At 51.0% G+C, this 25,470-nt stretch overlaps 9 protein-coding genes across 9 annotated transcripts; 6 read left to right on the forward strand and 3 right to left on the reverse strand.

Moving 5' to 3' along the window:
• Positions 1-929: 929 nt before the first annotated feature.
• Positions 930-2,028, forward strand: LRP88_11214 (uncharacterized protein; the record flags this gene model as incomplete). The annotated part of the gene is made up of 2 exons (XM_083247645.1): positions 930-1,147; positions 1,200-2,028. 2 exons carry the CDS (start codon positions 930-932, stop codon positions 2,026-2,028), a joined length of 1,047 nt encoding a protein of 348 aa, XP_083096793.1.
• Positions 2,029-2,808: 780 nt separating this feature from the next.
• On the forward strand, positions 2,809-3,993 carry LRP88_11215 (uncharacterized protein; the record flags this gene model as incomplete). Its single annotated transcript, XM_083247646.1, has 3 exons — positions 2,809-2,871; positions 2,930-3,930; positions 3,984-3,993. The coding sequence occupies 3 exons, from the start codon at positions 2,809-2,811 to the stop codon at positions 3,991-3,993; spliced, it is 1,074 nt and encodes a 357-aa protein (XP_083096794.1).
• Positions 3,994-6,419: 2,426 nt separating this feature from the next.
• Positions 6,420-7,361, forward strand: LRP88_11216 (GPR1/FUN34/yaaH family-domain-containing protein; the record flags this gene model as incomplete). The annotated part of the gene is made up of 4 exons (XM_083247647.1): positions 6,420-6,497; positions 6,576-6,771; positions 6,850-7,003; positions 7,106-7,361. The coding sequence occupies 4 exons, from the start codon at positions 6,420-6,422 to the stop codon at positions 7,359-7,361; spliced, it is 684 nt and encodes a 227-aa protein (XP_083096795.1).
• Positions 7,362-11,652: 4,291 nt separating this feature from the next.
• On the forward strand, positions 11,653-12,351 carry LRP88_11217 (uncharacterized protein; the record flags this gene model as incomplete). The annotated part of the gene is made up of 1 exon (XM_083247648.1): positions 11,653-12,351. One exon carries the CDS (start codon positions 11,653-11,655, stop codon positions 12,349-12,351), a length of 699 nt encoding a protein of 232 aa, XP_083096796.1.
• Positions 12,352-14,939: 2,588 nt separating this feature from the next.
• Positions 14,940-16,295, reverse strand: LRP88_11218 (uncharacterized protein; the record flags this gene model as incomplete). The annotated part of the gene is made up of 4 exons (XM_083247649.1): positions 14,940-15,749; positions 15,800-15,810; positions 15,894-15,912; positions 15,981-16,295. 4 exons carry the CDS (start codon positions 16,293-16,295, stop codon positions 14,940-14,942), a joined length of 1,155 nt encoding a protein of 384 aa, XP_083096797.1.
• A 1,104-nt stretch (positions 16,296-17,399) lies between these two features.
• On the forward strand, positions 17,400-18,795 carry LRP88_11219 (uncharacterized protein; the record flags this gene model as incomplete). The annotated part of the gene is made up of 5 exons (XM_083247650.1): positions 17,400-18,005; positions 18,056-18,164; positions 18,214-18,563; positions 18,611-18,714; positions 18,768-18,795. The coding sequence occupies 5 exons, from the start codon at positions 17,400-17,402 to the stop codon at positions 18,793-18,795; spliced, it is 1,197 nt and encodes a 398-aa protein (XP_083096798.1).
• Positions 18,796-19,051: 256 nt separating this feature from the next.
• LRP88_11220 (major facilitator superfamily domain-containing protein) lies at positions 19,052-20,902 on the reverse strand (the record flags this gene model as incomplete). The annotated part of the gene is made up of 7 exons (XM_083247651.1): positions 19,052-19,270; positions 19,320-19,727; positions 19,781-20,044; positions 20,093-20,351; positions 20,404-20,626; positions 20,677-20,723; positions 20,775-20,902. 7 exons carry the CDS (start codon positions 20,900-20,902, stop codon positions 19,052-19,054), a joined length of 1,548 nt encoding a protein of 515 aa, XP_083096799.1.
• A 336-nt stretch (positions 20,903-21,238) lies between these two features.
• On the reverse strand, positions 21,239-21,843 carry LRP88_11221 (uncharacterized protein; the record flags this gene model as incomplete). Its single annotated transcript, XM_083247652.1, has 2 exons — positions 21,239-21,664; positions 21,715-21,843. The coding sequence occupies 2 exons, from the start codon at positions 21,841-21,843 to the stop codon at positions 21,239-21,241; spliced, it is 555 nt and encodes a 184-aa protein (XP_083096800.1).
• Positions 21,844-23,503: 1,660 nt separating this feature from the next.
• Positions 23,504-25,177, forward strand: LRP88_11222 (Alpha/Beta hydrolase protein; the record flags this gene model as incomplete). The annotated part of the gene is made up of 2 exons (XM_083247653.1): positions 23,504-24,894; positions 24,955-25,177. The coding sequence occupies 2 exons, from the start codon at positions 23,504-23,506 to the stop codon at positions 25,175-25,177; spliced, it is 1,614 nt and encodes a 537-aa protein (XP_083096801.1).
• Between the last annotated feature and the right edge of the window lie 293 nt (positions 25,178-25,470).

The following is a 25,470-nucleotide window of genomic DNA, read 5'->3' on the forward strand; positions in this document are numbered from 1 at the left end:
CCAAACAGAGATATACTACATTCCCAATATCTCATTCACCCAAGGCATATCTACCCGCTACTTTCTTCTAACACCGTTGCAAAGCCTTGGTCTTCAAACGTGATCATCTGCCACTCGTTGACTGTCGCGCATCCCGCCTCGAACGCTCGTCTCCCCTCGAACAGCATTCTAGGGACGTGCAGCTTAGAAGTGGTTGAGCTGCTGAGGTATTTGTAGGTGGCTTCTTATAGGCTTTCGAGGCTTCCTAGGCCGTAAAAATTGCTCGCCCTAGGTGCATCGTCAATGTATGAGTAGGTCGCATCTCAAACAGGAGCTGTACTAAGACGATGGGTTCGGGGAGATAGTAATGGATCTAGCCCTCTTTGTTTGGCCGAAACTGGAGTTCTGACAATCAAGGAAAAAGAAGAGCCAATACTCGTGTATGTCTAAGCCAGAAGACCGAGTGCTGGTTTCTAGACACGAAGGGTTGAGACCAGCGAAGTGGAACCAACAGATGTCGATGACTCGGTGCTTGACTCTGGCTATTAGTGATGACACCACATTATCTTTCCCGGCAAACTATTCTTGCTACTTAGCCGGGTGGCGCTTCGACGTCCCCGTTGTTTGGCAATTCACTTGATGTCGAAACCGAGCTCGGTTCGGTTCGGCTCGGTCAGGACACAACACCCAACCGACCGACCATCCTACACCAGATCTAGCTTGGCCACTTTTACCCCAGATTCCGACCGAGCGGGACCGAGACCGCATATACTTTGTGGGCCAGCTATCCTTTCATTAGGGGTTAGAGACAGATAAGAGCAGGCAGTCTCGGAAGCGGAGTCGAGTTGAACTTGAACATTCGGCCAGACAAGACTGCCTATCATCACAGATACCAGTAACCTTACCAGTCACTTACACACAAAGACACAATAGAACGATCAAAAACCAACATGTCACCATCAGCGACTTTGACCACGACAGAGCAACACCCCGTTCTTACCCTTCGATCGGATGGTCTCGAGCGAATCAAGCTCGACGGGACTGACCGTCGTTACGGTGACTGGAGAGACGACCTGATCCGCGATGGATACGCAGTCATCAGGGGCGCTATCCCCAAGGAGCGCGCTCTGAGCTACGCCAACCGCATGTATGGCCTTGTCGAGAGTTTGTAAGTACACCGGGCTCATTTCTTTCCAAGCTTAGGCTAACGGCTGTGAAAGCGGGCAAGGATACAACCGAAACGACCCGTCCTCAGTCCACCCCGACAAGCTCCCTGTTATAAACGAGAAGGGCATGCTGCTCAACTACGGGGCAGCCCATGAGGACTTTGTCTGGGCTATCCGCTCCGAGCCAGGCGTGGTTGGCGCCTTCGAGAAGGCTCTCGGAACTGAGGACCTGATTGTGTCGTTCGACGCCATCAACTATGGCTTCGCCAACCGAGAGAACCTCCCTGCCAATAAACCTTGGCCGCACCAGGATCAGGACCCTGATGTTCCTGGTTTCCGATGCCTGCAGGGTCTTGTCAACCTCCTTCCCAACGGCCCCAAAGACGGCGGCCTCATCGTCGCCAAGGGAGGCCACAACCTGAGCAAGCAGTTCCATGATGAAATTCGGGGAACAGAGGAGAGGATCCCCGCGTGGACCAGAGAGTGGTATGGTTTCACCGACAAGGGCATGCAGTGGCTCAAGGACCACGACTGCGAGTGGTACAAGGTCGAAGCCGAGCCCGGCGACCTGATCGTCTGGGACTCAAGGACTCCCCACTATAATGTGCCAGTGTCCTCAAACCAAGACAGAATGGCAGTCTACACATGCTACATGCCAGTTTCCGAAGCTTCTCAGGAAGATCTGCTGCGCAAGAAGAAGGCTTTTGAGAACCGTCTTGGAACTACCCACTGGCCTAACGCCATGCACCTCGGCAGCAACGAGGCCAAGAGGAATGGCAAGCCTGATCATATCATTCGAGGCCGGCCTCTCCATGAGCCTATTCTGAGCGAGAGGGCGTTCAAGCTGACTGGAATTCCTTACATCAAGGCTACCAAGAGCTAGAGGGAGGAATTGGATGAAGCACAGATTTTGCATTCTTGGATAGTGGCATGTGGCGGGAAAGGAACTGCGTTTGGACTTGAGAAATTGGAATTGTTGTATTCGGTAGCGCTCACAGGAAGCCACTCGTTAACAAAACGTGATTTACCCCCGAAGGGCTATTTCTTGTGTGTTATTGAGACGTGCGCATACAGAACGGAGCCTTAACTGTTTAAATACCAGCATATAAAGGTAAAGAATTCGCATGGATTCGATAAAATGTTCTAAGATCCATCCTCTGCAACATCAAGGATGCGCTGTTTGTGAGAGAGGCAGAACAAGCCATGGGACAATAAACTTCAATGCAACCAAAAATGACCAGCTCAAAGAAGCCTCAGATATAATTAAACAGTAACAGTCAACAAGTCTGCAAGTAGTCAGACCCAGGGGTAAAATTGAGGAACCTCCATCGTCACTCCTGGTATCGGCTACCGGCTTTCGAGGTCGCACTTAAGCCACAGAAGCTATCGTTCTAGGCGGATGACTCCCTCCCGTGATACTCTCATCGGGAAGGCACTCGGAAACGATATCAAATCTCGACTTCTGAGAGCAGAGCGATCCTTAGCGGTTGACCACTTTCCGACGGCTCCGGCCTTCGGTTCGGGGCCGCCGGGTCGGTTCGCGGGGAACAACTCCGAGACAATAGTGTGGTGTCAAGCCAGCCTATAAGGATGTCTTTATTTCATGTACAGGGCTTACTCTCATCAGTAATCTCTAGATACATACATTCCAGATACCAGAGCCATGGGGAGCCTACCTGAACTCCACGTCGTGATTGTGGGTGGTGGCATTGCTGGCCTAGCAGCCGTAAGTCTTTCACCCCCGAATCCCGGTGTACAAGTCGCACACATAGCTGACTTAAAAGGCAATTGCTCTCCGGCATCCAAACCGGCACATCACAGTCCTGGAGCGCTCTCGCATGCTTCGCGAAGTTGGTGCTCTGCTATCCCTTCAGCCCAATGCCAGCAAGATCGTCAGCAAGTGGAACATGGACAGCTTTCTCCAAAGAACAGAGCCACTAGTCGACGGTGGCTTTCGGATCTTTGATGCTGATGGCAAGTGTGTGAGGGAGCTTGCATTCGAGACATCTCAGTTTGGTGCGGATCGCATCCTCTATCACAGACAAGACCTACAGGCAGCTCTCGGAGATGCAGCAACAAGTGAGCATCTTCCTGGAAAGCCAGTAGAAGTTCGAACAGCGAGCCAAGTTGTGAGTGTCGATTGCGAGGAGGGAATCATCACACTGGAGTCCGGAGAGAAGATCCATGGCGACGTGATCATTGGCGCAGATGGTATTCACAGCGCCGTGAGAACAGCTGTCCTAGGTGAGGAGAAGGGAGCCTTGCCTACCGGGACGTCTGCATACCGCATGCTCATTCCCATTGAGAAGCTTGAAGGCATCTCGGTTCCTGAAAAGCTACTTGATTCTCACGATCCCTACACTGCAATGATCATGGGCCACGATCGACGTGTCATCATGGGCCCTGGACGAGGAGGAAAGCTGTACGGCATCGTCGCTCTCGTTCCAGATGAGAAGCTTTCCGAGAAGAGCTCGGATAGCTGGGTCTCTCCGGGGAGCATTGACAAGCTTCTGGAAGCCTACTCGGATTTTCCACCTTGGCTACACGACATGTTCAGAGCTTCACCAGACATTGCCTTATGGCAGCTCCGCGATATCGACCCACTGCCACGCTGGGTTCGTGGAAGAACCATCCTCATCGGCGACGCGGCACACGCCATGCTCCCGACTCAAGGGCAGGGAGCTTCCCAAAGCATCGAAGACGCAGAGGCATTGCAGGCCTTCTTGGCCGATGTGCAGTCTAGAGGCCAAGTTGGAGCAACCTTAAACCGAGTGTTTGATGTCAGGTACGAGAGGGCGTCTCTGATACAGAAGTTCAGCCGGGAACAAGCAAAGCCAGCAACGGATAGGGCTTCCAGAGAGGTGAAGTTAGATCCGGCTCAGTTTCTTAAATATAACTGCGACTATGAGGGTGCATTAGATTGGGAGGACAGGCAGAAAAGAGGAGGAATGGACAAGCCCTGAGGTGGTTGTACCAGCGGGGGATGGGACATGGTGTTGCGATCCGTCGTGAAGGAGTATTATGCTAGGTAGATTAAGGTGACACATAACGAACAACAGCACAATCCATCATCCAAGTTTTCAACAGTCATAAATACAACTTGACAGGGATTCCGTCTCGCCACACACTGTATCGCCCCAGTCAAGGGCCTGCCTGGCCTTACCAGGATGTGATTTTCAACCTTTTTTTGGGTCCATCCCCAGCAATCTGCTTTTACATGCAGCTCCAAGATAGAAAATCTCGGCAAGATTAGATTATAACCTCCAGAGTATCTAAAACTATCAGCAAAAGATGTTTGTGCGCCGATGCAGGATAGTTGGTAGATACACTTCACCACGGGCAACTGTATAAACCTACTGCTTGTTGTCTATGCACTTCATTAACACGGGTTTATGAAAGGAGCTCTTGAAGTTTTCAAATCATTAAACTATACCAAATCCACAGTCGAGTTTATGTTGATGAAAATAGCCAGCGCGCTTAGGTACGTTGTGATACATAAACCTATTGGTGAGTAGTCACCCCAGAATTGGTGAGAGAAATTGCATCATCGCCTACACGACACCTCGTAACGAACTTGTCTTGGCATTTGCCGTGTTGAGCTGAACGGGCATCACCGCTCCCGAGATTATCTCTCAACTTAACCGAAGGATATGCCGAAGAAGCCGACGAGCGTGGGGTGAGATGCATCCACGCATTCAACTGCAGCAGACAAATTGAATCATAGTATGACACCAGCCACTTGGCAATATATCCGAATGACGAGATGGCGCGGCAACAGGGCTTCTCTTCTCCGAGCGCATCGCCAAGTTGAGCGACGCGGAGGAGAGTGAAGCCGCCTCCGAACACTGGATCCAGAACTGGCGTGTTCGTCTTGCGCAGTGACCACTCGTCTAAATCGACTGACGAAAAATAGCCCTTGGTGAGGGCAAGTTGTGGGGGAAAGGTTGCTTGACATTGACTCCAGAGTGTCCTGTGCGCCCTTGCATCGCGAGACGGCTGGTGGTATGTTGACGTAGACAGCCTCTACTAAGAACTTACTCGGTGTGAGGAAGGCGAGGCGAGATGACGGAGGTTGGTGGAAAGCACACGACTCTGAGCTGTTTGGAGTAGTGTCTTAACCCACCTCGATGACCTCTATGAGGAGGATTCTCGCGCACTGATGATGAGAGAGGCCAACATGATACGTTTTCTTCAACACGGGGTAATAAGCGTTATCAGTAACCATGACCATTGGCGAGGGCGGCAACATGGCCAATGACGATGCGGTGGACGAAAGTCGTGACAAGCCAACAATAGGTAAATGGAATGTCCATGTTGACGAATAAATGTCCATGGCGCAAACGTGTTACAATCCGACAATAGGTAAATCAGATCTCGATCTCGACAGCGGCCAATGGGGGCTCGTCGTTAAAAGTCCAACAGATCGACTCTGGTTCCTCTCACGAGATTGGATGGGCGACGCGTGGTCCGGTTTGGAAGCAAGTGTCACATCATTCGAATATAACAAACATTCCACAGGCAATATCGTGATGTGAGTGCCAAGACTTGCTGGGGTCGTTCTCCTTTGTCAGTCTTAATTCAACCCTGTCGAGCACCCCCTAACTAAAGTCCCCAAGGTTTGATGCTGTGGGGGAGCGAAAAGATGAAGAGGGAAGCGATAGATAACGACCAAGGGCGATATCTCTGGACTCCGCATATCAACTATCATCTTTCTTTCTTTTTCGTCTTGCTCTTTTTCCTTCTTCTTTTTTTCTTAAGTCACCTGAGCAACCCCATTACTCCATGCAAACCCCAACCCCGCAGACTGCAGCCAAAGATCCCGGGGGAAATCGGGGCCCTAGCCATAGACTTAAAGGCCAGATCCCTGGACCCATGCACTCCATTAGCTAACAGAATGCCCCGTCTCACACCAGTCCTGCGACGATCCAACACCTTCTTTGTTTTTCCTGCAACTCAACCGTTTCTTCACTCCTCAAGCTGCCGCAGGCGTTACGAGTGGGCAGACAGACACAAAAAAGCACACTCCGGGGGTCCCAAGCCCGGGGTGTGCTCATTTCTCTCTTATACTTACACCGAGGGCCATGGGCTAACTATTACCTAACAGCTCGACGGCTGCGCCGGGAGAAAATGCCGCTGTGAGCCAGATGGGTGATAATTTATAAGAAGAGCGAGGGTGCCAAGTCCAGGACGAGTATTCCCGCCCACTGTAGAGCAGAGCATCGTCGTTGGTCTCAGAGTCAGTTTCAAGCCAAGCAAGAAGCATATTCGTTCATCATGGCCACCAAGAGTGTTGAAGAGCTTCACTCTCCTGTCTCCCACGCTCCCAGCATGGTCCATCAGATCGGAAACCCTGTAAGCAACAGCTGCCCACGCCTCTGAGCTCCAGGGAAATCATTAGAGGACGCTCACTTACATGATAATGTGTCAAAGTCGCCCATGGCTATGGGAACGTTTGCCACGACCCTGCTGACCCTGTCCCTATCCATGATGGGCTTCCGTGGGGTAGCGACACAGACCGTCTTCATTGCCAATCTGTGTTTCGCTGCCGGACTTGGAATGCTCATCTCTGCCCAGTGGGAGATTGCCAGGGGTAACTCGTTTGGCTATGCCTATCTGAGTGCCTACGGTGCGTTGAAACCCTGCTATACTCTGCCCTTTCCGTGGGTGTAGACTGTGGGGAAGCCTTCGACTAACAGCTATCCAGCTTTCTTCTATGGTGGCTACGGTGTTATCCTGTGCCCATCGCTTGGCGTCCTCCAGTCATACGGTGGAGCGACTGCAGAGTACCACAATGCTCTCGGGTTCTACGTTCTCAGTAAGATCAAGACCCTCATATTCTCCGATAGACAGGCTAATGCGTGGCGTCAGTCTGGGCGGTGCTATCCCTCTTCTTCATGCTGGCATCTGCGCCCACGTGAGTCTACTCCCATCACACTTCAAGCTAAATACTGATTTCGTAGCAACCTGGTCTCGTTCGGCATCTTCACCACCATCTTCTTCTGCTTCCTCTTCGACGCTGCCTCCAACTTTGCCCTCGCTGACGGCCACGAGAGCAACGCCAAGGGCTTGATGCAGGCGGGAGGAGCCTTTGGCTTCATCTCCGGCCTCCTGGGCTTCTACAGCTGCGCCGCAGGAATGTGCGCGGATGCTCTGCCCTTCACCCTCCCCGTTGGCGACACCTCGCGCTTCTTCAAGAAGAACCACAAGAGCCTGTAAGCAGCTGTAGCAGCTGGAATCAGACCAGGCCCCCTGTGAGGGCAGTGAACAGAGTCACTGAGGACTCGGAGGTTTATGTACTTTGAGCCAACAATGGCTAATGCAGGAATGAATGGACACGATTACAGAAACATGGGAGGATTATACCAGAGGGCGTATGATTTAGCGAGCTGGCTAGAATTCTATCTCAAGCATTCACATTTGATACGTACAACAGCTGATGAACGAACGTGCGGTGTTGACGTGAACGCCTACACAGTGGTAATGAACCTGCCCCAGAGATCTTCACGCCTCCACAAACTCGGTGAACCAAGAGATGCCCCTAGCAGTAAGACAGCCTATCGTTCAGCAGCTGTGACACTCAACCTGCGTTTCTCACCGCACACCGTCCTCCATTGCAGGGACCACTGCAAGTATGGTCACATATTGACACATACATTGGGTTCTCATCCACATTAATTTACCTTGTATCTTTCCGCGTTCCAACCATCAACGGCCATGCCTTGCATCCCCCGGAGTGGAACCTCGAGCTCAACATTGCTGTAGCCGGTCCCACACCGGCTCCGTCTGGGGGACGCCTGCAGCCACAAGTGCCGACGGCATGCGAAGGCTTAGCCAGTCACTAAAGGTGTCTGTACAATTATTACGTACCGTATTGTCTCTACAAACGCATCATTACATAAACTGTGTGTAACCGCGGTGCGGAAAAGTTCTGCTTAGCCGCGGTAAAGGCGGTTGAGGTCTGTCTGACAAGGGTGAAAACTCTGAAGTAAGATGACGAAAAAATGTTGAGAGGACAGAATAAGAAAGGAAGAACAAGGAGAGACGTAAGGAGAACCGAAAAACTGGGCAAGGGCTCCGCATTACCTAGTAGCTATTTAAGATTTTTAGCCTTTGCAAGCCGATCTTCAACTCCCCGGATTCTTCCATGGTCCGGCCCCGTGCGGCCGGAGCCGAGCGGCTATAACTCCGCGCTGGACCGGAGGAAGGATTCAATGTTACAGATGCTGCTTTTTCTGTTATGCAATGCGAGGACAACACTGAAACTGTTTGACGTGAGATGCACTGCAGTTATGTCGGGCTCACATGCATGGCATATGGTCACGAGTTGAACAGCAGTTGGACTGCGTGAATCCGTGGACGTGACATACCTAGGTAGAAATCCAATTATTGTTCCATGCTGCATATGCTTTGCTACCAAGCTTCCTCGCTACAAAGACCGAGAATGTGGCCTTGGTGCACCTCGGAAGCTGGGTAGTCTCATTAAGTAAGGGAAGCCGAGGTCTGCCATGTTGGCCAACATCACAAGCGGTGTACGGCTCGGGGTCTGGCCGGTTTCCCACCAACAGACCCAATGGCCGTATCCTCATAGTTTGTACTTGGTACGATAGAATAAATACATTTCGGGCTTTTTCCATGGGAGATTAGACATCTGGGGGTTTGTTAAGAATGCATCGAGGATGTGAGTATCCAGTGAGGGCGTGTCCCCAGCACTGAACTTGTCATGACCATCATCAGGAGAAGAATATTGCAATCATAAACAAGACAAGAATCGCAAAAGTAAGTGCCGCCAGAGTATTATAAGGCTCTCATGAGTGGGCCAGCCAAGAGAATACAAGGTTGCAACAGCCACTACTACTCTTCTCTCCTGTCTTGTTGTGTGCTGTATCACTCCACTTCCATATTCAGTCGATTGGGCGGAGGCAGACGCCAAGAAGCTGGGCTTTCTCAAATAGGTAGTTAGATCAAGTGCTAGCATAGGGCTCGCATCTTTCCAACAAGTATTCATCCATAGGATGTTCAAAATTCTGCCATTTGTCTCAAGAAACATTCGCTCCATGTACTTCTTCTGTCAACACCCAGAGCTTCCTCCATGTGATAGCTAGAGTTTTATCCCATATCAGGTTTCCAAAGGAAATTTTCGGTCCTGATTGACCCTTGAATTCTTTTCTGAGAACTATCAACTGGTTAGATAGACCGAGGGACCCTGATGTGCTCCACTGGTCCCAAGTTGAAGTGGGCATAACCATCAACGACAGCTTGGTTCAAGGATATTTCAACTTAAACAACATATCTTGGTCAACTATTGATCTGTGAAGTTAATTTGGATTTTTCAAGTTGCGTTGGTTTCGTGTCGCCTGTTATACTACACCTCAAAGGCCACAACTATCCTCGCTTGTTGTGATGACCCTCATGTATCCAACCAGGATAAGCGACTCAGCCGATTCCACCAGTGAGAATTTCTGCTGACTTCGGACTTCTTCGCATCTTATCTCCACCAGGGCTCGGACAACAACGAATGCCGCCTCAAGTCTTGGGTTTGACAGGCAACAATAAAAACAACAGGCAACGATATTTCCTCTCATACAAATAAGGAACAGCTTACGCGGCCTCGGACATCTCTATTGGCCTCAATTTCAAAGAATATTCGTTTTCAGCATGTATCGCAAACCCGCATTTCCCTTTAGAGCTCATCTTGCTGGTCCTAGAGGCTTCCTTACCCCCGGGAGGCCCAGGCCGAGTCTTCAACCCTTCTTGTCCAGATGGCCAATTACTCGTCACCTGGACTCGAGTTAGTCGTGCTACTTATCAACCTGCAACTCTTCTTCTTCGGCAACATTTTTCTTACATCAACTCTTTAACTCGTCTTCGAAAATTTTTTACAATGTGTGGCCGACTTGAATATGTTGGAACAGTCCACCCTCCCACCAACTATACCCCTGTCATCCATCTCATCCATATACTTGGGACTTGACAGAGCAGACATGGAGTCCCCTCAAATTGCCTCACTTGTCGGGGATCTTTTTAAACATCTCGGCCAATCTCTTCGTCGCCTCATCCTTGACCTTCCCTGGGGCAGAACTCCCCCAAACGACACAATCAACACACACCTTCATCACATGTTTTCCGAGAACTTCACAGCCCTGACAGGGATCGAAGAGCTCATTGCTGTTGGAGGGTTGCCTGCCGTGGACCGTTGGAGCCATGTCCATCATCTTTGTCAGCAGTGGTCAAACCTGCGGCGGTTGGCGGCATTCCAAGTCAACTTGGCTGAGCAGGGGCTGTGGCACAATATTGCTAGATCACACAGTCTGGGGCAGTTAGTTATAGCCCAGCCTTTCTTGTGTCGTCTAAACACATGGAATATCAAAGCTTCCATTCACGAGCATTGGGATCCTGAATTTGGAGGCAACTCAACCTATGCCCAGCCTCTGAGCATCACAATTGCCAACCATGAGTTCAGTCCCCCAATTATTGACACAACTTATGATGCTCTCCACGACCCTCAGAGGTTGATCAACATCTCATCCCTCGATGTATCTATCGCGGATACAACAAAGGCGAGGGTTGACTACATTTGCCGAGACTGGCTCCTCGAAGAGGCGAAACAAGATACTCTTTGGGGCGATGCTGGGGCTTAATGAAGAATGGTAGCATAAATGACGTTGGCTGACTGGATGAGTGACATGAGCGAGCGGTTTGAGGGATATGATCGACGGCTAGAGTTGTGATAAGAGCAGGCGCTTGTATAAGTACGGGGATAAGTCGTTGGAGAATTCGCCTTAATGAGTTGTCAAAGAGTAGGAGTTTTGGGGTAGCTTCAATTCATAAAATCCACTGCTCAAAAGCCCTTTGATATCCATATTTCTCATTCATCTAGTACTCATGTTGGACCTGTTGTGAGATATCTTCTCCACTGATCTCTCGTAGTCGCAGATCATTCCACGATGCGCATTCAGCCACAGGGGGCTCATCGGGCGCCCTAATGGAACCCACTGCAAGGCTCACTACGAGCCAGACTGCATAATTATGCCAGTGGCTGTGTCTGCTTTCTGGGTAAGGGATTGGCGGGTTGGCCAGCTGGGCCAATAGTGGTCTTTCGTATCTCGTATGATGGGTAGGGGTGGTGATCCTTCAGGCAGCGACATTTTTTACGTCGATCTGGGTTTTTTTCTTTCTCACGGCTACAGCTTTGGTGAGACAGATTGTTAAAGATTTCATTAAAAATAGTCGACAAGGTGCTCTGGCATTAAACCAAATGCCGCATGACACGATCTGCGTGGAAAATGAGCCTTGTTATTCTCGCAGCCATCAAAGACTTAGCCTGTTGGTTTCAGCCTTCAAGGATCAGGCAGCACCACATGACCTATAAGAATGTCGCATCATGCATTGCCACACGGCTATGTCGGCGCTGCCAACAAGAACAAATAGACACAGAGCCAACATTTAAATCCCTGCGTCTCGCTCATCCCATTCTCATTGACTACAAAGCATCCTTCTCACCGCCAACATGTCTTCATATTGCTTCACCACCGAGTGTCCACCGCCACAGCAGGCTTGGTACAAGGATGAAGCTCTGTACGAGTTCACGTCCAGCGACCTCTTCTGGCTTCTGGCCATCGCCATCATGGTCAACTGCTGGTGGGTGGACAAACAATTCGAACCGTTCGTCGAGCTTGCGAGTGATCCGAAAGAGCCCGAAAAGGCAGAAAAAGAGGCCGGCAAGGTCCTCAACGAGCCAGATAGCACTGAACCACCAAAGTCCCCCGCCTCACGACATGTCTGGCTCAAGTCACAAATCACATCCGAGCCCCGCAGGTGCCTCGCAATGACCATATGCACCCTCGTCTTCCCGGTTCAGCTCCTCCATGGGTCTTGGGTGCTCAGAACACTCTGGCGCTGGACGGCTGCCCTTTTCAAGGCCACATATCCTTCCATAAGGCCGCGGCTCTTCGGTTTCATTCTCTATTCGCCTATCACCTTGCTCACACTAGTTACATGGATCGCATTTCTATTCGCAGGCCTGTTTTTTATCGGTGCACAGTTCCTTTGCCTTCTCCACATAAACGAGATGAAGTTGAGTGTGCCGTCAGAGACAAGTGAAAAGGTTGCTCAGCAGGTTGATGATGAGGAGTGGGACGAGGTCGAGAAGAACAATGAGCAGGGAGAGGTAGACAAGGAGAAGAACAAGGCGAAGCTGGCGGACTAAACACTGTCATTTCTAAAAGGCAGGGTGGTGCCCGTCCCTGTGGTTATTTATGGTCATCTTCGCGAGATAATCAACGTTGATGTTTACCCCAGCTAGACGTGAGCCGCTTCCTGGACCAGAGTGCAGACGGCCTCACGTCGCTACCAGGATGTTATCACCGGGTGAGAAGGGTTATATAATCGCCTCAAAACAGCCGACACACGAACTTTTGAATTAAAAGCGCGCGACCTGTACTTGCAATAGACATTAGAGAAACCAAAGGATATCTAACCATACCAAAATACGCTCTACTCCCGGCCATCACTGTACGCCTTGTTGTTTGCCAGTAGTTCCCTGATAGGTGCTCCCTTATTATACATACGGTCTTTGACCATAAGTTACGTGACTAGACAAGTCAGCAAAGTTTAAAAATAGGGCGGGTGAGCTTACAAATTGAATAGTGCGTGAAATCCCATGCTCTTGAGTTCTTTCGTAACCTTTGCCAAAAGATCCAGAACATCCTCTTGACTCCATCGAAGCACTCCACAAAACAACCTCAATGAGAAACCATCGAGACCATCTAAAGTTTGTGCAAGATTACACATGCCCAGGTCCTTCATCCTGGGATCTTTCGCCCAAGGCCCGATGGGAATCTTGAAGACTTGGTGTCTCACGTTCTGGAAGCCGGCGTTTTTTACCCATTGATGTTGTTGAGGGCCAGGACACGGATCACGCCCAAGAGTTCGCGCTGCACCGAGGAGTGTGTTGATCCATTCGAGGGTCTTGTGTTCTGTGGTTAATGAGCCGTCGTCTGAGTAGTATTGTAGGTCATAGTCTTGGAACTCGACCCAGCCGCCTTGTTTTGTGTTGCTGTGCCCAGACGATTAGTTGGTACGATCATCAGTAGGTTGAGTGTAAACTCAACTTGTATATCCTGTTGATTAATGTAGGCCAGTCGAGGATGCAACATGTCATGTAGCGGCAGAAGATGAAGTCGAAGGGATGGTGATGCGTCCACGGACTCTCGACGTCGTCGACTTCGAATCTGACGTTTGGCGGGACCCTAGCTCATTAGTACTTATGGGGAAATAAAGACTGGTAACGTGTAACACACCACATCGGCTGAATAGGACTGAGGTCGTTGCCCAAGACCTGCATCCATTAGCCACTGTCACTTCACACAGCGACTCAACTGACCTCAGCGCCTGGATATGTCTCGCCCATTTCGATGGCCCCTAGACGAGTCAGTCGATGAATCAAGCTTTGCCAACACGCCTAGTTTACAAATTCCTGTTCCCGTCCCAATGTCGAGGACCCGCTGGAGCCTAGGACCATCCACCGGCGCAAGATACAGCTTGTCGCCAATGACCTTTGTCATGGTAGCATGGTTCAAGTCGAGCCTCTCCATCTCAGACTGCATCCATAAGCGACAGACCATGACAGAAAATCCAAGACTCTCACCTCGTCGTTGGGTAGTATGTAAGCTGTGAGACGTCAGTATACGAGCCTACACAGAGTGGAACCTTGCTGATTTACATCCACCGCGGAATGCATGATAACGCCGGCCATGCTCGTAGGGGTAGTCGACCACACTCGAAGTCAAGGATGGCGTGTAAGCCGCACTGCATGTTGAACAATAAGATCAGATCAGGTCATGCCCCGGACCCGGGGGATGAGGAACAGGTGTCACACACAGCTGAATGTCAATGGCTGAGTCGACATCGTCAGCCAATGGCTGCAGTCTGATTAGCGATCCACCACGTTCACGGTGAGATGTTTACTGACAGTGTTGTCAACCTCGATATGCGTCTCGTCTGCTCTCTCATCCATGATCCAGGTTCCAGTCTCCAGGGCCAGACGAGACGATGGTTCGGCAGCGATGGATCTTGGGAAGGAGAACGGTTTGTTTTGGGACAAAGAAGCGGTTTCAGAAACCCCGCACCCCGTCATCCCAAAGCAGATCATCTGACTGGGTAGTACATGTACTCTTTAGGTCTTGGCGATTTATGCACGCTCTGACTGGAATGGAGATCAAGCCTCGTCCCGCAACCGACCACTTCCCCGGGCTCTGTAATTCGATGAGTGTGGAATGTGCTCCCGTGGTCGATCTCTTTCTGCGTGTTGGTTCGTTATCCAGGCTCTCGGAGCTGAGGGCTGGCCAATTGGCACACGGGGAGAAGCGAACCCACGTTATGAACCGTTCATAACGAGGTTTGAACTGCAGATGGTGCGCTAGCTGGATTCACAAGATGCGACATTACGAAAGCAGGGGTGATTGTGTCAAGCCAGTGCGATGCGATAAGAGACATTGTTCAGCCAGCCATGTTCATCTTGGAAGCGACATTCACGCGAATCCAGGGTTAGCAATCCTGGCCTGCAATGTCCACCGTCTCCCTCGCTTCGGCCTGAAGAATCCTGGCCAGCATCCTCCATGCGACGGTAGCACCCCACGCCGACTGGTTAGGTCTCCCAACTGTGCACTTTCGCAACCAACTCAACTTTGATGCGAGACAAATCAGTCAACAACAAACACTTTGTCATTCAAGCTTGCGTGGCTTTGTAAACCTCGGTATTTATTCGTACCTCGCCTCTCTACGAGATTAATAAACTCACTGCTCCGGCACCACCAGAATGTCATCCACATTCACAGCCTGTCCTGTCGCAATGGACCTGTTCGCAGCAATTCCAGTGAGAATCGACGCAGCACCATCCACATGGCTCGCCGCTCTCATGTACTCATCCGACACAGGCTCACCAAACAAATCGTTCAGCAGGATCGCATCACCGCCGCCGTGAGCGCCCACGCTCTCTTCAATCTCAATCTCTCTGGGCTTCTCAAACAACGGTCGCAGCACAATTTTGCGACTCTCAAGTGAACCCTCCAGAGACTGATCGCCACCAGAGTTGACATAGCTGTTTTCCACAACCTCCACCTCCAATCGTCCACCTGTGCCGTTGAAGCTGACGCGGAATCCTTCCCAGGGTGCATACGCTGTGAGCGAATAAGCGAGGCTTGCGCCGTTGCGATAAGTCACCAAAAGATTCATCGTATCTTCAATGCTGATGCCATCGCCGAACACGCTCTGGTCGCGGTAGTAACTATCCTCATGCTCTGCATCAAGATACATAGCCTTGAGCTGAGGATTCTGGTCCAAGTGCAGCGCAAAGGGGTCCGACTTTGCGGCCTCGCTTCCGTGAGCACGGGAGTAGAACTTGGTCTCGCCGCGCTTCTCTGCATTTTCGCGACCGTAGAAGGCGAGGTTTCCCGTTGCGTAGACAGTCTGAGGACGTGTTTGAAGCCAGAAGTTGACAAGGTCAAAGTGATGGGTCGATTTATGAACCAGAAGGCCACCGCTGTTGCGCTTGTCGCGATGCCATCGGCGGAAGTAGTCGGCTCCGTGGCTGGTGTTGAGCATCCACTCTACACTCAGATTAGCCATGAAAGTATATGCGCTCCTTGTCTACTCACCAAAGTGCACACTTGTCACCTTGCCGATGGCCCCAGAGCGCAGGATCTCAAAGACCTTGGTGTTGTGAGGTGCATAGCGATAATTAAATGTGACTCGGACTTTCTGTCCGGTTCTTTCAACAGCAGAGAAGATCTCTTTGCATCTTGGGGCGTCAATAGTCATCGGCTTCTCAGTAATGACATTGCAGCCCAACTCCAAGGCTCGGACAATGTAAATGTTATGCGTCCGATCCATAGTCGTGACAAGAACCTCATCGGGTTTGGTCTCTTGGATCATCTTGTCAAAGTCGGCAGCCAGGTAGGTCGGGACCTCGCCGTGTCCCACAGCCTTGAGCTTTGAGTTGGCATAGTTCATGCGCGTCTGGTTGGTGTCACAGAAAGCAACGATGCATGAGGTTGCGCTGTAGTCGGTGGCAATGGCCGAGTAGTAGAAGCTGGATCGGCCTCCGGTACCGACGACGGCGTATCGTTTCCTGGCTGCGCTCTTGTCCGCCATGATGATAGACTGGTGGGTGGAGATATCTGGGCTGTGGTGAGGTTGCAACAAGCCCAGGTGGTTGGAGAGAACGGGAATAAGAACGGCCGTTACACTGGATACCCGAAGCAAATAAGAAGCAATCCTCCTCCCTCAAGAAGAGAGGCTCGGTATCTGTTATCCCGGCCCCCAACGTCAACCCCCAAACTTGTCAGATCCCCGCTCTTGGCCATTTGACGTGGCGGATCAACGCGGGGGCGGGCAACCTTGTTGAGGGGAAGCATTGGATGCTTTGATCGTGAGACCCCAGAATTCCATATGGTTTCTGGGGTGCAGGTCCCTCATTTCGGCCGAAGTGAGTCATTGTTACCGTAACCTCGGGGTAGCTTGGGGCTCTGTTCTCCAAGCAGCCGGTATGCAGGTCGTGGCAATCATATCCCGAAGCTTTTTAATCGATATCTCTCCCAGGTCGGAAAACGCTTCCGACTGTATATGCATCTTCTAAATATTCCCAAAGGTAGTCGCCTCGCGAACCAGTAGGGAGTTGGTTCTTATCAAATCCACAGCGCAATGCCCACCGCCGCCGGTATTATCACCCAACAACTCAATTTTGAGGAAATCTTTTACAATTAACGCGTTTAATTGCTCTCAAAATGTCTACCAGGCTCATTTTAACGCGCTTTATCGCCCTTGTTCTAGACACTATTATGAAACACATTGAAGTCTAGGGTAGCCATATACCCCCGTGCGTCATCAAAACACCAAGAATTGCTTTTCCGTGGCCTGAAATGACGTAGCGCCGGGTCAATCAAGTTCCATTCCCCCTGTATATCAAGCCGCCCCCCTTCGGTCGCGTTCAACCAAACGCGTCACAATTACCTCGCTCTTGATATTCGCAATATCCTTTCAAAAATGCCGCCTAAGTCAACAAGAGCGAAGAATAAGCGTCCCCTCGAGGAGGGAGACGACAATGCGCGTCAGTCCAGGTCCAAGACCGCAAAGACTACCAAGACATCTAGCGATCAACCTCCCGACGACAATGGTGAGGGTGCTTAGACTCAACAGCCCTCCCGGGTGCGCCGGATCGCGAGAGGGCCCAAAGGAGAGACTTTCCTACCTGAAGTCATGCCACAAGAGTGCGCAAAGGTCATTAAGGGCATTCCTATGCCTGGGGGCTGGGTTCGCGGCATTGATGCCATCCCCGATCCGTCTATGACACTCAACTCTCGCGAGTGGTGGGAGGAGTTCGGACCTTGGTTGGAGGAATACAAGAAGAAGCTGAAGCTCTCTGCTGCCGACTGGAAGAAGAGGGATGAGGCCCTGAAGAAAGATCCTGAGCTCGTCCCCGAAGATGAAGGGAATGATGATTGGGATTTTATCTGTTGCTCTAAGCCCAACGTGGAATCTCGACGAGAGGAGTACGAAGGGGAGGAGGAAGACGAAGATGAGGATGAGGATGATGAGGAGGAGGACGATGAAGAGGAAGAAGATGGCGGCGAGGGCAATGACAACGGCAAAGACAAAGGCAAGGGCAAGAAGGCCCTAGAGAAGAAGCCCATTGACAAGCTTGCTGATCTTCACCCTGAGTGGCCATGGGTCTTCACTGTGCTTGGCAGGGACAGGCTTAGATGGTGGATTCAAGAGGCCACGAAGCGCGACCAGGACAGCTTCGGGCTGCACTTCTATAACGACTTTACTTGGTATGGTGCGCTCGGGGTCGTCGAGGCCACTGTAAGTTTGTCCGCTCATTGGCTTCGCCCATCTGCTAAAGTATGGAATAGATTTCAACTTTCGACGCCGCATTCAAGCCCAAGGCGAACTATCGCGACTGGTGGCCCGAGGTCGAGGGTCTCATCCTGGGCCTTTACAGCACCTTTCTCGAATTCGAAAGTGAGAAGCCTAGTCCCTCATTCAATGTTCCTTTGCTCACCATACATAGTGTGCGACGACGGTCAACGCATCAACAAGATCATCGAACTGATCGGCTACATGATCGTCGCAGCCATGGAAGCCCTCAAGAAGGAGGGAGTCTTCAAACCAGACTCGGAGATCCGTAACCTCGGCCTCGTTCTCGCCATGTTCATCCAATTCGGCCATGGGGAGATACAGTACGGGATTGATGAAGAGAACTGCTCGTGGGCATACAAGCTCCTTGACATGGCTGATGAAGCCGGGATTGATCTCACCGGGCCACCTAGGTACGAAAAAGCTATCAAGAAGATTATCGACGAGAGGGACCGCAAGGCCAAGGCCATGAAGAAGTGGAACAATGTGAACTGGGCCACCAAGGTGAGTGCACTTGAGCGGTGGAGGTTGCAAAGACTGACACATGCCAGCTGAGAGGTTACACCTCGAAACACGGCAGAAAGACCCATTTTGGAGGTCACCAATACGACAATACTAGAAAAACCGCCGCTGAGAGAAAGAGGCATTCATTGGAGTATGTGATAACATCGATGATTATTCGTGTTGGAGACTAACCTGTAATCCCAGCGCTGGCGGAGGCTGGGACCTGATGTAATTTCGAAAAGTGGATTGCACAACTCTGTCAGTTGTGCCAGGGAGAATGCTTGAAGTGTGTACTATGGTGGTCTGGAGGGTAGGTCGACGAGTTTGTTGGTGGTAGGGATGAACTGGGCTTGGTTGAGTTGAACTGTTCGTACGAGGAGACTGACTGTATGATAATTCCCGAAGGATTGATCCGTGTCTGTATTGTTTATGAACTTGAGCAACACATTCTTGAGCAGTTGACAACAAGGAAGCTCAGAGATACCCATCTAGAGAATGTATCTAAAGTTCCTGTTCTGAATATCCGTCTCATCGACATCAAGCAGCGTTCCGTCGGTATGGAGATCCACCTGTCGGGTTTCCTCTGGGTCTCTCTGCACGCCCTGCTCCTTGTCTCGGCGGTTATTCTCCCACGCGAGATAGAATCGCATGGCGACGACGAGAACAATGGTGATGGCGAAGCAAGCTAGGATGGTCGTGTATGCAGTCTGGGAGAGTCAGTGACGTTGACCTGTGAGATTGAGCAGCCGGACTTACGTGGTAGCTTGGGGCTTCGGTGCTGATAAAGAACTGGGGTCCGCTCAGGTTTCCAGCACAATAACCCAAGAAGATCATGGCCATGACAGTTGACTTCTTGGTGAAGCCTGCGATGTTGCTTGCAGACAAAGACATCATCAGCGGAAACGCCGGTGCGACGGCCATGATGAGCCAGAAGCCAGCAAGACGAGCAAGCTTCTCCTCGTTTGGCAAGAGCTTGATCATGAGGATACCGCCAATGGCCATGAGATAGGTCAAGACGAGGGCAATGTGGCGAGACTTGCGCACGCATGAAGTGAAGATGGCGACCAGGAGCACGGTCGTGAGCTGGAAGGCGGAAGCAGGGAGACCCATGAGGATGGTCTGGTATTCATCGTAGCCGAAGCTCTTGATGACGATGGTGCTGAACTATTATAGAGTCAGATTAAAAGCACGTAGTCAGTAGGGTTGATGGGACGTACACTGGTCGTTCCTCCGTTGGGCACGCAGATGACGAAGGAAAAGAAGAAGAACCACCAGGCCTTGACATCCTTCATGGTCTCGATGAACTGATCACGGTCCCACTTCTTGGTTTGTGTCGTTCTCTGGAACTTCTTGGGACGGAGGGATGCAAACTCGCGTTCGGAGGGCGTCAAGAACGTGGCATTAGAGGGAGAGTCTGGGAGAAAGAAGTAAAGAAAGATGGACCACGCGATTGTGATGAGACCAAAGATGAGGAATAGCATCTGTTCGGGTTAGCAAGATGTCAACTCGAGCCGAAAAACTTGACCGACCTTCCACTGCGCAAAATGTCCTTCATAGCCTAGAATGCCATACGCAATCATGGCACCAATAATACTCGCCGAGGCATTTCCGGCAAACCAAAAGGAGTGGCGAGAGACGTGTTCGTGAGGCGTATACCACATGCCGGTGATGAGAGAGAATCCCGGGCTGATGGCGCTCTCAAAAACACCGAGCAGCAGTCGAAGAACCATCAGGCTTGCGTAGTTTGACGCCACAGCGTGCAGTGTAAGAACGATGCCCCAAATGAGCCTGTCTGTGGTCAGCGTATGGAGTCAAGTGGATTCCGGCATGGTTAGCTTACATCAAGATGCTGAGATACTTGCCAAGGGGAAACTTGACGAAACCGAGGGAGATGGGGTAAGAAGCAACAAGGTAGCCGATGTAAAAGATACTGGAAGCCCAGCTGAGCTGCTGGCCCTTGAGGTGCTTCATGGTGTCAACTGGGTACGACATTTGTGCGAAGGGAGCATCTCTTACCAGCTCTTCTCGTAGTCCCAAGATGGCGCTATATGCCAGACTGGTCTCTGCAAAATGTGAGTGACCATGACGGGATCAATGGCAGCGAAAAACGTACTGTCGAGATACTGAAGGCCATAGCTGACAATCAGAAGAGGCATGAGTCTGTTAATACCGTTAGTCCGAGGCGACTTCAAGAGAACTGAAGTTTCTTACCGCAAGTCGATCTTGCGAACCAACTTCTTCTCATCCTCTGGACTGAGCGTGTCCACAGTGCCACAGCCGTGTTTATCACTCATCTCATAATCGCCAGGAGAGACCTTTGTGTCCACCTTGTCGTCCATGTTGCAATTGTTGATGAGTAGTTAAGAGAGCAGTGTTGATGTTGAGTGATCCTTCAAGACAACCGATGGGACCACACCAGTAGTTATAGCCCATCACAAAAGCATGAACCTTATCATCGGCTACGCTAGATTCGAATCTGGGTCTGATCACCGGTTCAAAATCTGGGGTCCTTGACTCGTTACCCCAGACTCGACGCGTCTCTTGATTGGCCAGTTTAATCGACGAGATGAGATACCAGGATAGGGGCGATATCCGCTATCAACACCTCGGTTATCAGTGATTGTGTCTGACTGGGTCATGATTCACATTAAAAAGTTCATTTGGTGCAGGTAGAGTTAGATATCATTGTATCCGCCACTGACTAGACGTCGGACCGCCCGCATGGTGATTCCCGACGACCCCTTAGCCGACTGAACGAGCTGAAAGATGCCCTTGATTGCGGGATCTGAAATACTCGCCGAGAACCAGTCTCTATGTATGGGATCATGCGTTTCAATCCCTGCAATCAACAGCGCCCACTGGAACCGCTCAAGGAGCTGCACAGGCCCAGTCGCCACTGTGTAATACGCCGTCGTCATAAGGTCCTTTAGAGCCTTCTGCACTTCAGAGGGGACGGGAAGCTCGCTTAGAGCTGAATCTCGACAGCGAGCTAGGTAGATCTCCAAGGCATGGAAAATGGTGACGGTGACAAGAGCCATTAGTGGGGTTGCCGGAGCCTGCTGGGGTCCATTCGCAACCAGTTCAAAGAGGAAAGATTGATCCTACATCCGTGGGTCAGTATTTTGTTCAAAATTTGAGAGTGATCCCTTACCTCTCGTATACACTCGAGCTTCCTCTTGATACTCTGCTTCAGACCTAGTGCTTGTGCTTCGCTACCCTGGCTGTACCTGTTGATCTCCCTTTGAATGGTGATGAGCTCAAAGTAAACGTCTAGGATCATCCTGTGATGGTTTCTTGATGAGTTTTGAGAGCCTGGCCACATGGAGCTCTGGTCATTAGGGAAAGGTAGTCTTGACAACTGCCAGATCTTCTGCCTTTTCTCATGATTCTCGTCCACATAGCCCCCAAACGACTCCCCGCATCCAAAGAAACCGCAAAAAACATCCCTATCATAAATGTAAGTCAAAATACGAGACAAGATGACTGGTTCGGACGCTCCGGTATCGGGTGCCCCATTAGCACACAGTTCATCCAATGCCAAGGCCCGTACGTAGACGAGAACTGATGCGCTCAACTCCTTTAGCCTCGATACATCGAAGGGGTGACGTCGCATCCAAAACATGTATAGATACAAGAATGATAGCATCATGGCAATGTGATTTGTGTGAGAGAATGCCTCTAGTTGTTGGGTGAATAGCTGAGAGCCATGTTGGAAGTGAAGGTACGACTCCAGCGGGGGTCGGTCACTATAGCCTTGATGAATCGCTAACTCGCTGTGTGAGAAGGCAAGGAGAAGGTGTAATGCCATTCTGTTCTGGATGGCGAAATCGAGGAAGAGCGTGTGCGACGATACTGCAGCCACTTGTGTTGACTTCATGGGCGCCAGCACAGTTCGATGGAAGGCAACTGCTTGGGAATCGCTGGTGCCGATTGAAGGCGCCGGATCCATGGGGAGGGTGAAGGAGATGGACGATAAGGCCGAGAATAGACTGAATGAGGGAAATGGGAATAATGTTAGTTGAGTGCTCAGATCAATTTCGTCTTGGTGGTTCTGTTGCTCTCGACCGACGTCGATAGTATCATCTGGCAGCAGGACAAGATCTGAGAGGTCGGCAATAGTCGCGAAAGGCACTATGGGCGATGGAATGAGTGACAGGCCTGCCAAATCTGAACCAGGACTTTCCTGTTGCTGATCTAGAGGCTCACCATCTAGCAAAGCAGCAGGCGATAGTTCAACTTGACTGGGTGGTTCGGGAACATCCTGTGTACTCTCTTTAACTTCTTTGGCAACGATATTTGGCGGTGTCCAACTGGCTCGGTCCTTGATGGGCCCGAACCCCCGTCTTCTGGACGCAAGCGACGGTTTCGAAGAAGCCCATTCACACTCGAGTTTAAGGCGAATACAGCGACCACAGTTTGGGTGTTTCTCATCACACTTGACTCTTTTCGTCAAACAGGTTTGACAGCCTACAGTGGATTTAGCTGGGAAGGACACAATTGAACGGCCTGGACTCGGCTTCGCACTCACCCTTTTTGGAGCGGCCCCCTCGCTCAACGCGTCGGCGCTTTTTTGGCTGGGCGCTCGACTGATCTTCCATATCACCACCTGCAAACCCGAGAGGGATGATCTGCTTGTTGCGGGCGGCGAAACACTCTTGACTCTTGGGTGGCCAAGCGGAGCGACCGCCAATCTTTCCCCCGCTCCGACCAAACTCTCGTCGATTAAACTGGCGAATCAGAGGCGAGACGCTATCAACCTTTGGCGCACAGATGTTGTCAGGGGCACCCGATATCTGTGGACTGTATGAGTCCAAAAGGTCAGTAAGGTCGGGTAAGGGTCTTGTCCGGATCTTCCTCCTCTCGTTCGTACTTTTGTTTCCTTTCCCAGATTTCTCTCCTCTTTCGCCTTCTGTTGGCTCATTCATACCTTATCAGTCACTATGGGCAACTCCATCTCTTACACCACCTCCGACTGTCAAGTCGACCTCCTCAATAATGCCGGAACTCTCAAAGGGCTTCAGTTTGACTCCAAATCTCGCAGATTTGCTGGAGTTCCCTACGCTCAACCTCCCGTGGGCAACTTGAGATGGCGCAAACCTCAACCATTCCCCAAGCACCACCAGTACTCGGCATCAGACGGTACATCATACGATGCTACCGTCTTTGGCCCAGTGTGTCCTCAGGCCAACTACTCCAAGACAGTCAGCGAGCACGTCCCCAATCACATCTATAGTGAAGATTGCCTCCGACTCAATATTTGGACACCCGTTCCGGATCCCAACATCCCCAACCAAAAATGGCCTGTCATGGTCTGGTTCCATGGTGGATGGTTCCAGGTCGGAGACCCTAGCCAAGAGCAGAGCATGGATCCAACAGAACTCATATCTACTGGCAAGCTTAATGCCGTATTTGTGGCAGTTGGCTATCGGCTCAATGTCTTTGGTTTCCTCGCCGGCCGCTCCCTGCTGGAGGAATCTGGCGGAAAGGCCGTGGGCAACTACGGACTCTGGGATCAACGTCTCGCCATGGACTGGGTATACAAGAACATCGCAGCTTTTGGAGGTGATCCAGAGAACATTGTCTTGGCCGGACGAAGTGCTGGAGCTTATTCTGTCCTTGCTCAGGTCTTGTATGATTTCCGAGGCAACGAGTCACAGAATCGTTTCCGACGGTTAGTCATGTACTCGAATGCTATTCCTACGCAGCCCAAGACCCCGGAAGATTGCGAACAACAGTTTGACGAACTGTGCGAGTACTTTGGTGTGCCAACGGATGCTGACGGATCCGAAAGGCTGTGCAAACTGCGAAGCATAAGCTCCGAGGATCTATGTGCAGCTATCATGGAGCTGAAGAACCACACTTTCCGCCCCGTCACAGACAATTTCTTTATTCATCCTGGGATCTTCGGGTACTACCAAGACGGATCTTTTGCTGCCGAGTTCAAAAAACGCGGCCTCAAAATCCTCATCGGCGAGGTTCTAGATGAAGACACTCTGTACGCCGTTACGAACCCACCAGACCCGAATCCTGCATCTCTTCGACAGCAGATTTCCAACTACTATTCACCCGAGACAACCGACCGACTCCTGAAGCACTACACTTTACCTCAGACGAAAAACAAGCGTGACTGGCAGCAGATGTTTGGGCGCATCGTCGCTGATGGCCAAGTCAGAGCTCCTTCAAGGGACCTCGTCAACAATCTCGTACAGAACGGGGTTGACATTCAGAATGTCTGGCGTTATCTCATAGCGTACCGTCTCTCATTCATCACCAACGAGGTCGCTCCAGCTTCATTTGGTGTAAGCCATGCGATGGATAGACCCATATGGAAGTAAGGCTTTCTCTAATCCTTTTGTTTGCTTGCCCCTGGCATGATATTGACGAAAAATAGCTATTCTATCACACACGGCCCGACGACCGCAGAGCGTGAACTGATGGACGACTGGATTCGGGACTTGTGCGCTTTCGTCAGAGATGAAGCAGGCTATCAATATGAAACGACAAAGCCAGACGAGTACAAAGTCATGACCCCGGAGGGAACCATCAGGATACAGAAAGACCCGCGATGGGGAGAGCTCTTGGAGTTGGCAGGTACTTTTTCCGGCAACAAGTAACGATCTGGCAGATATCCTTTAATATTAAGTAGTAATAGACCTCGGATATTTAGTAAAGCTCTTAATTCTCTTGACACGGCTCAAGTGACAGTAAAGTGCCCTCAAATTTGATGTTGACACGGAGGAAGCGGCCGGGATGAAGACGTCGCCAACCAATCAGGGGCGGCCATCGGCCGACGGAGCGGAGGCATCAGACGAATCAACGACACCCGTCGGCCGAGATGTCCGTCGTCCAAGTGATGGAGAAGATCCCCTTGGGCATTTAGATACCGGCCTTGCATCCCTTTTGCCAG

Source organism: Fusarium phalaenopsidis (assembly GCF_050370095.1).
Source record: "Fusarium phalaenopsidis strain FUZ10S chromosome Unknown contig_32306, whole genome shotgun sequence".
NCBI classification, from domain to species: domain Eukaryota; kingdom Fungi; phylum Ascomycota; class Sordariomycetes; order Hypocreales; family Nectriaceae; genus Fusarium; species Fusarium phalaenopsidis.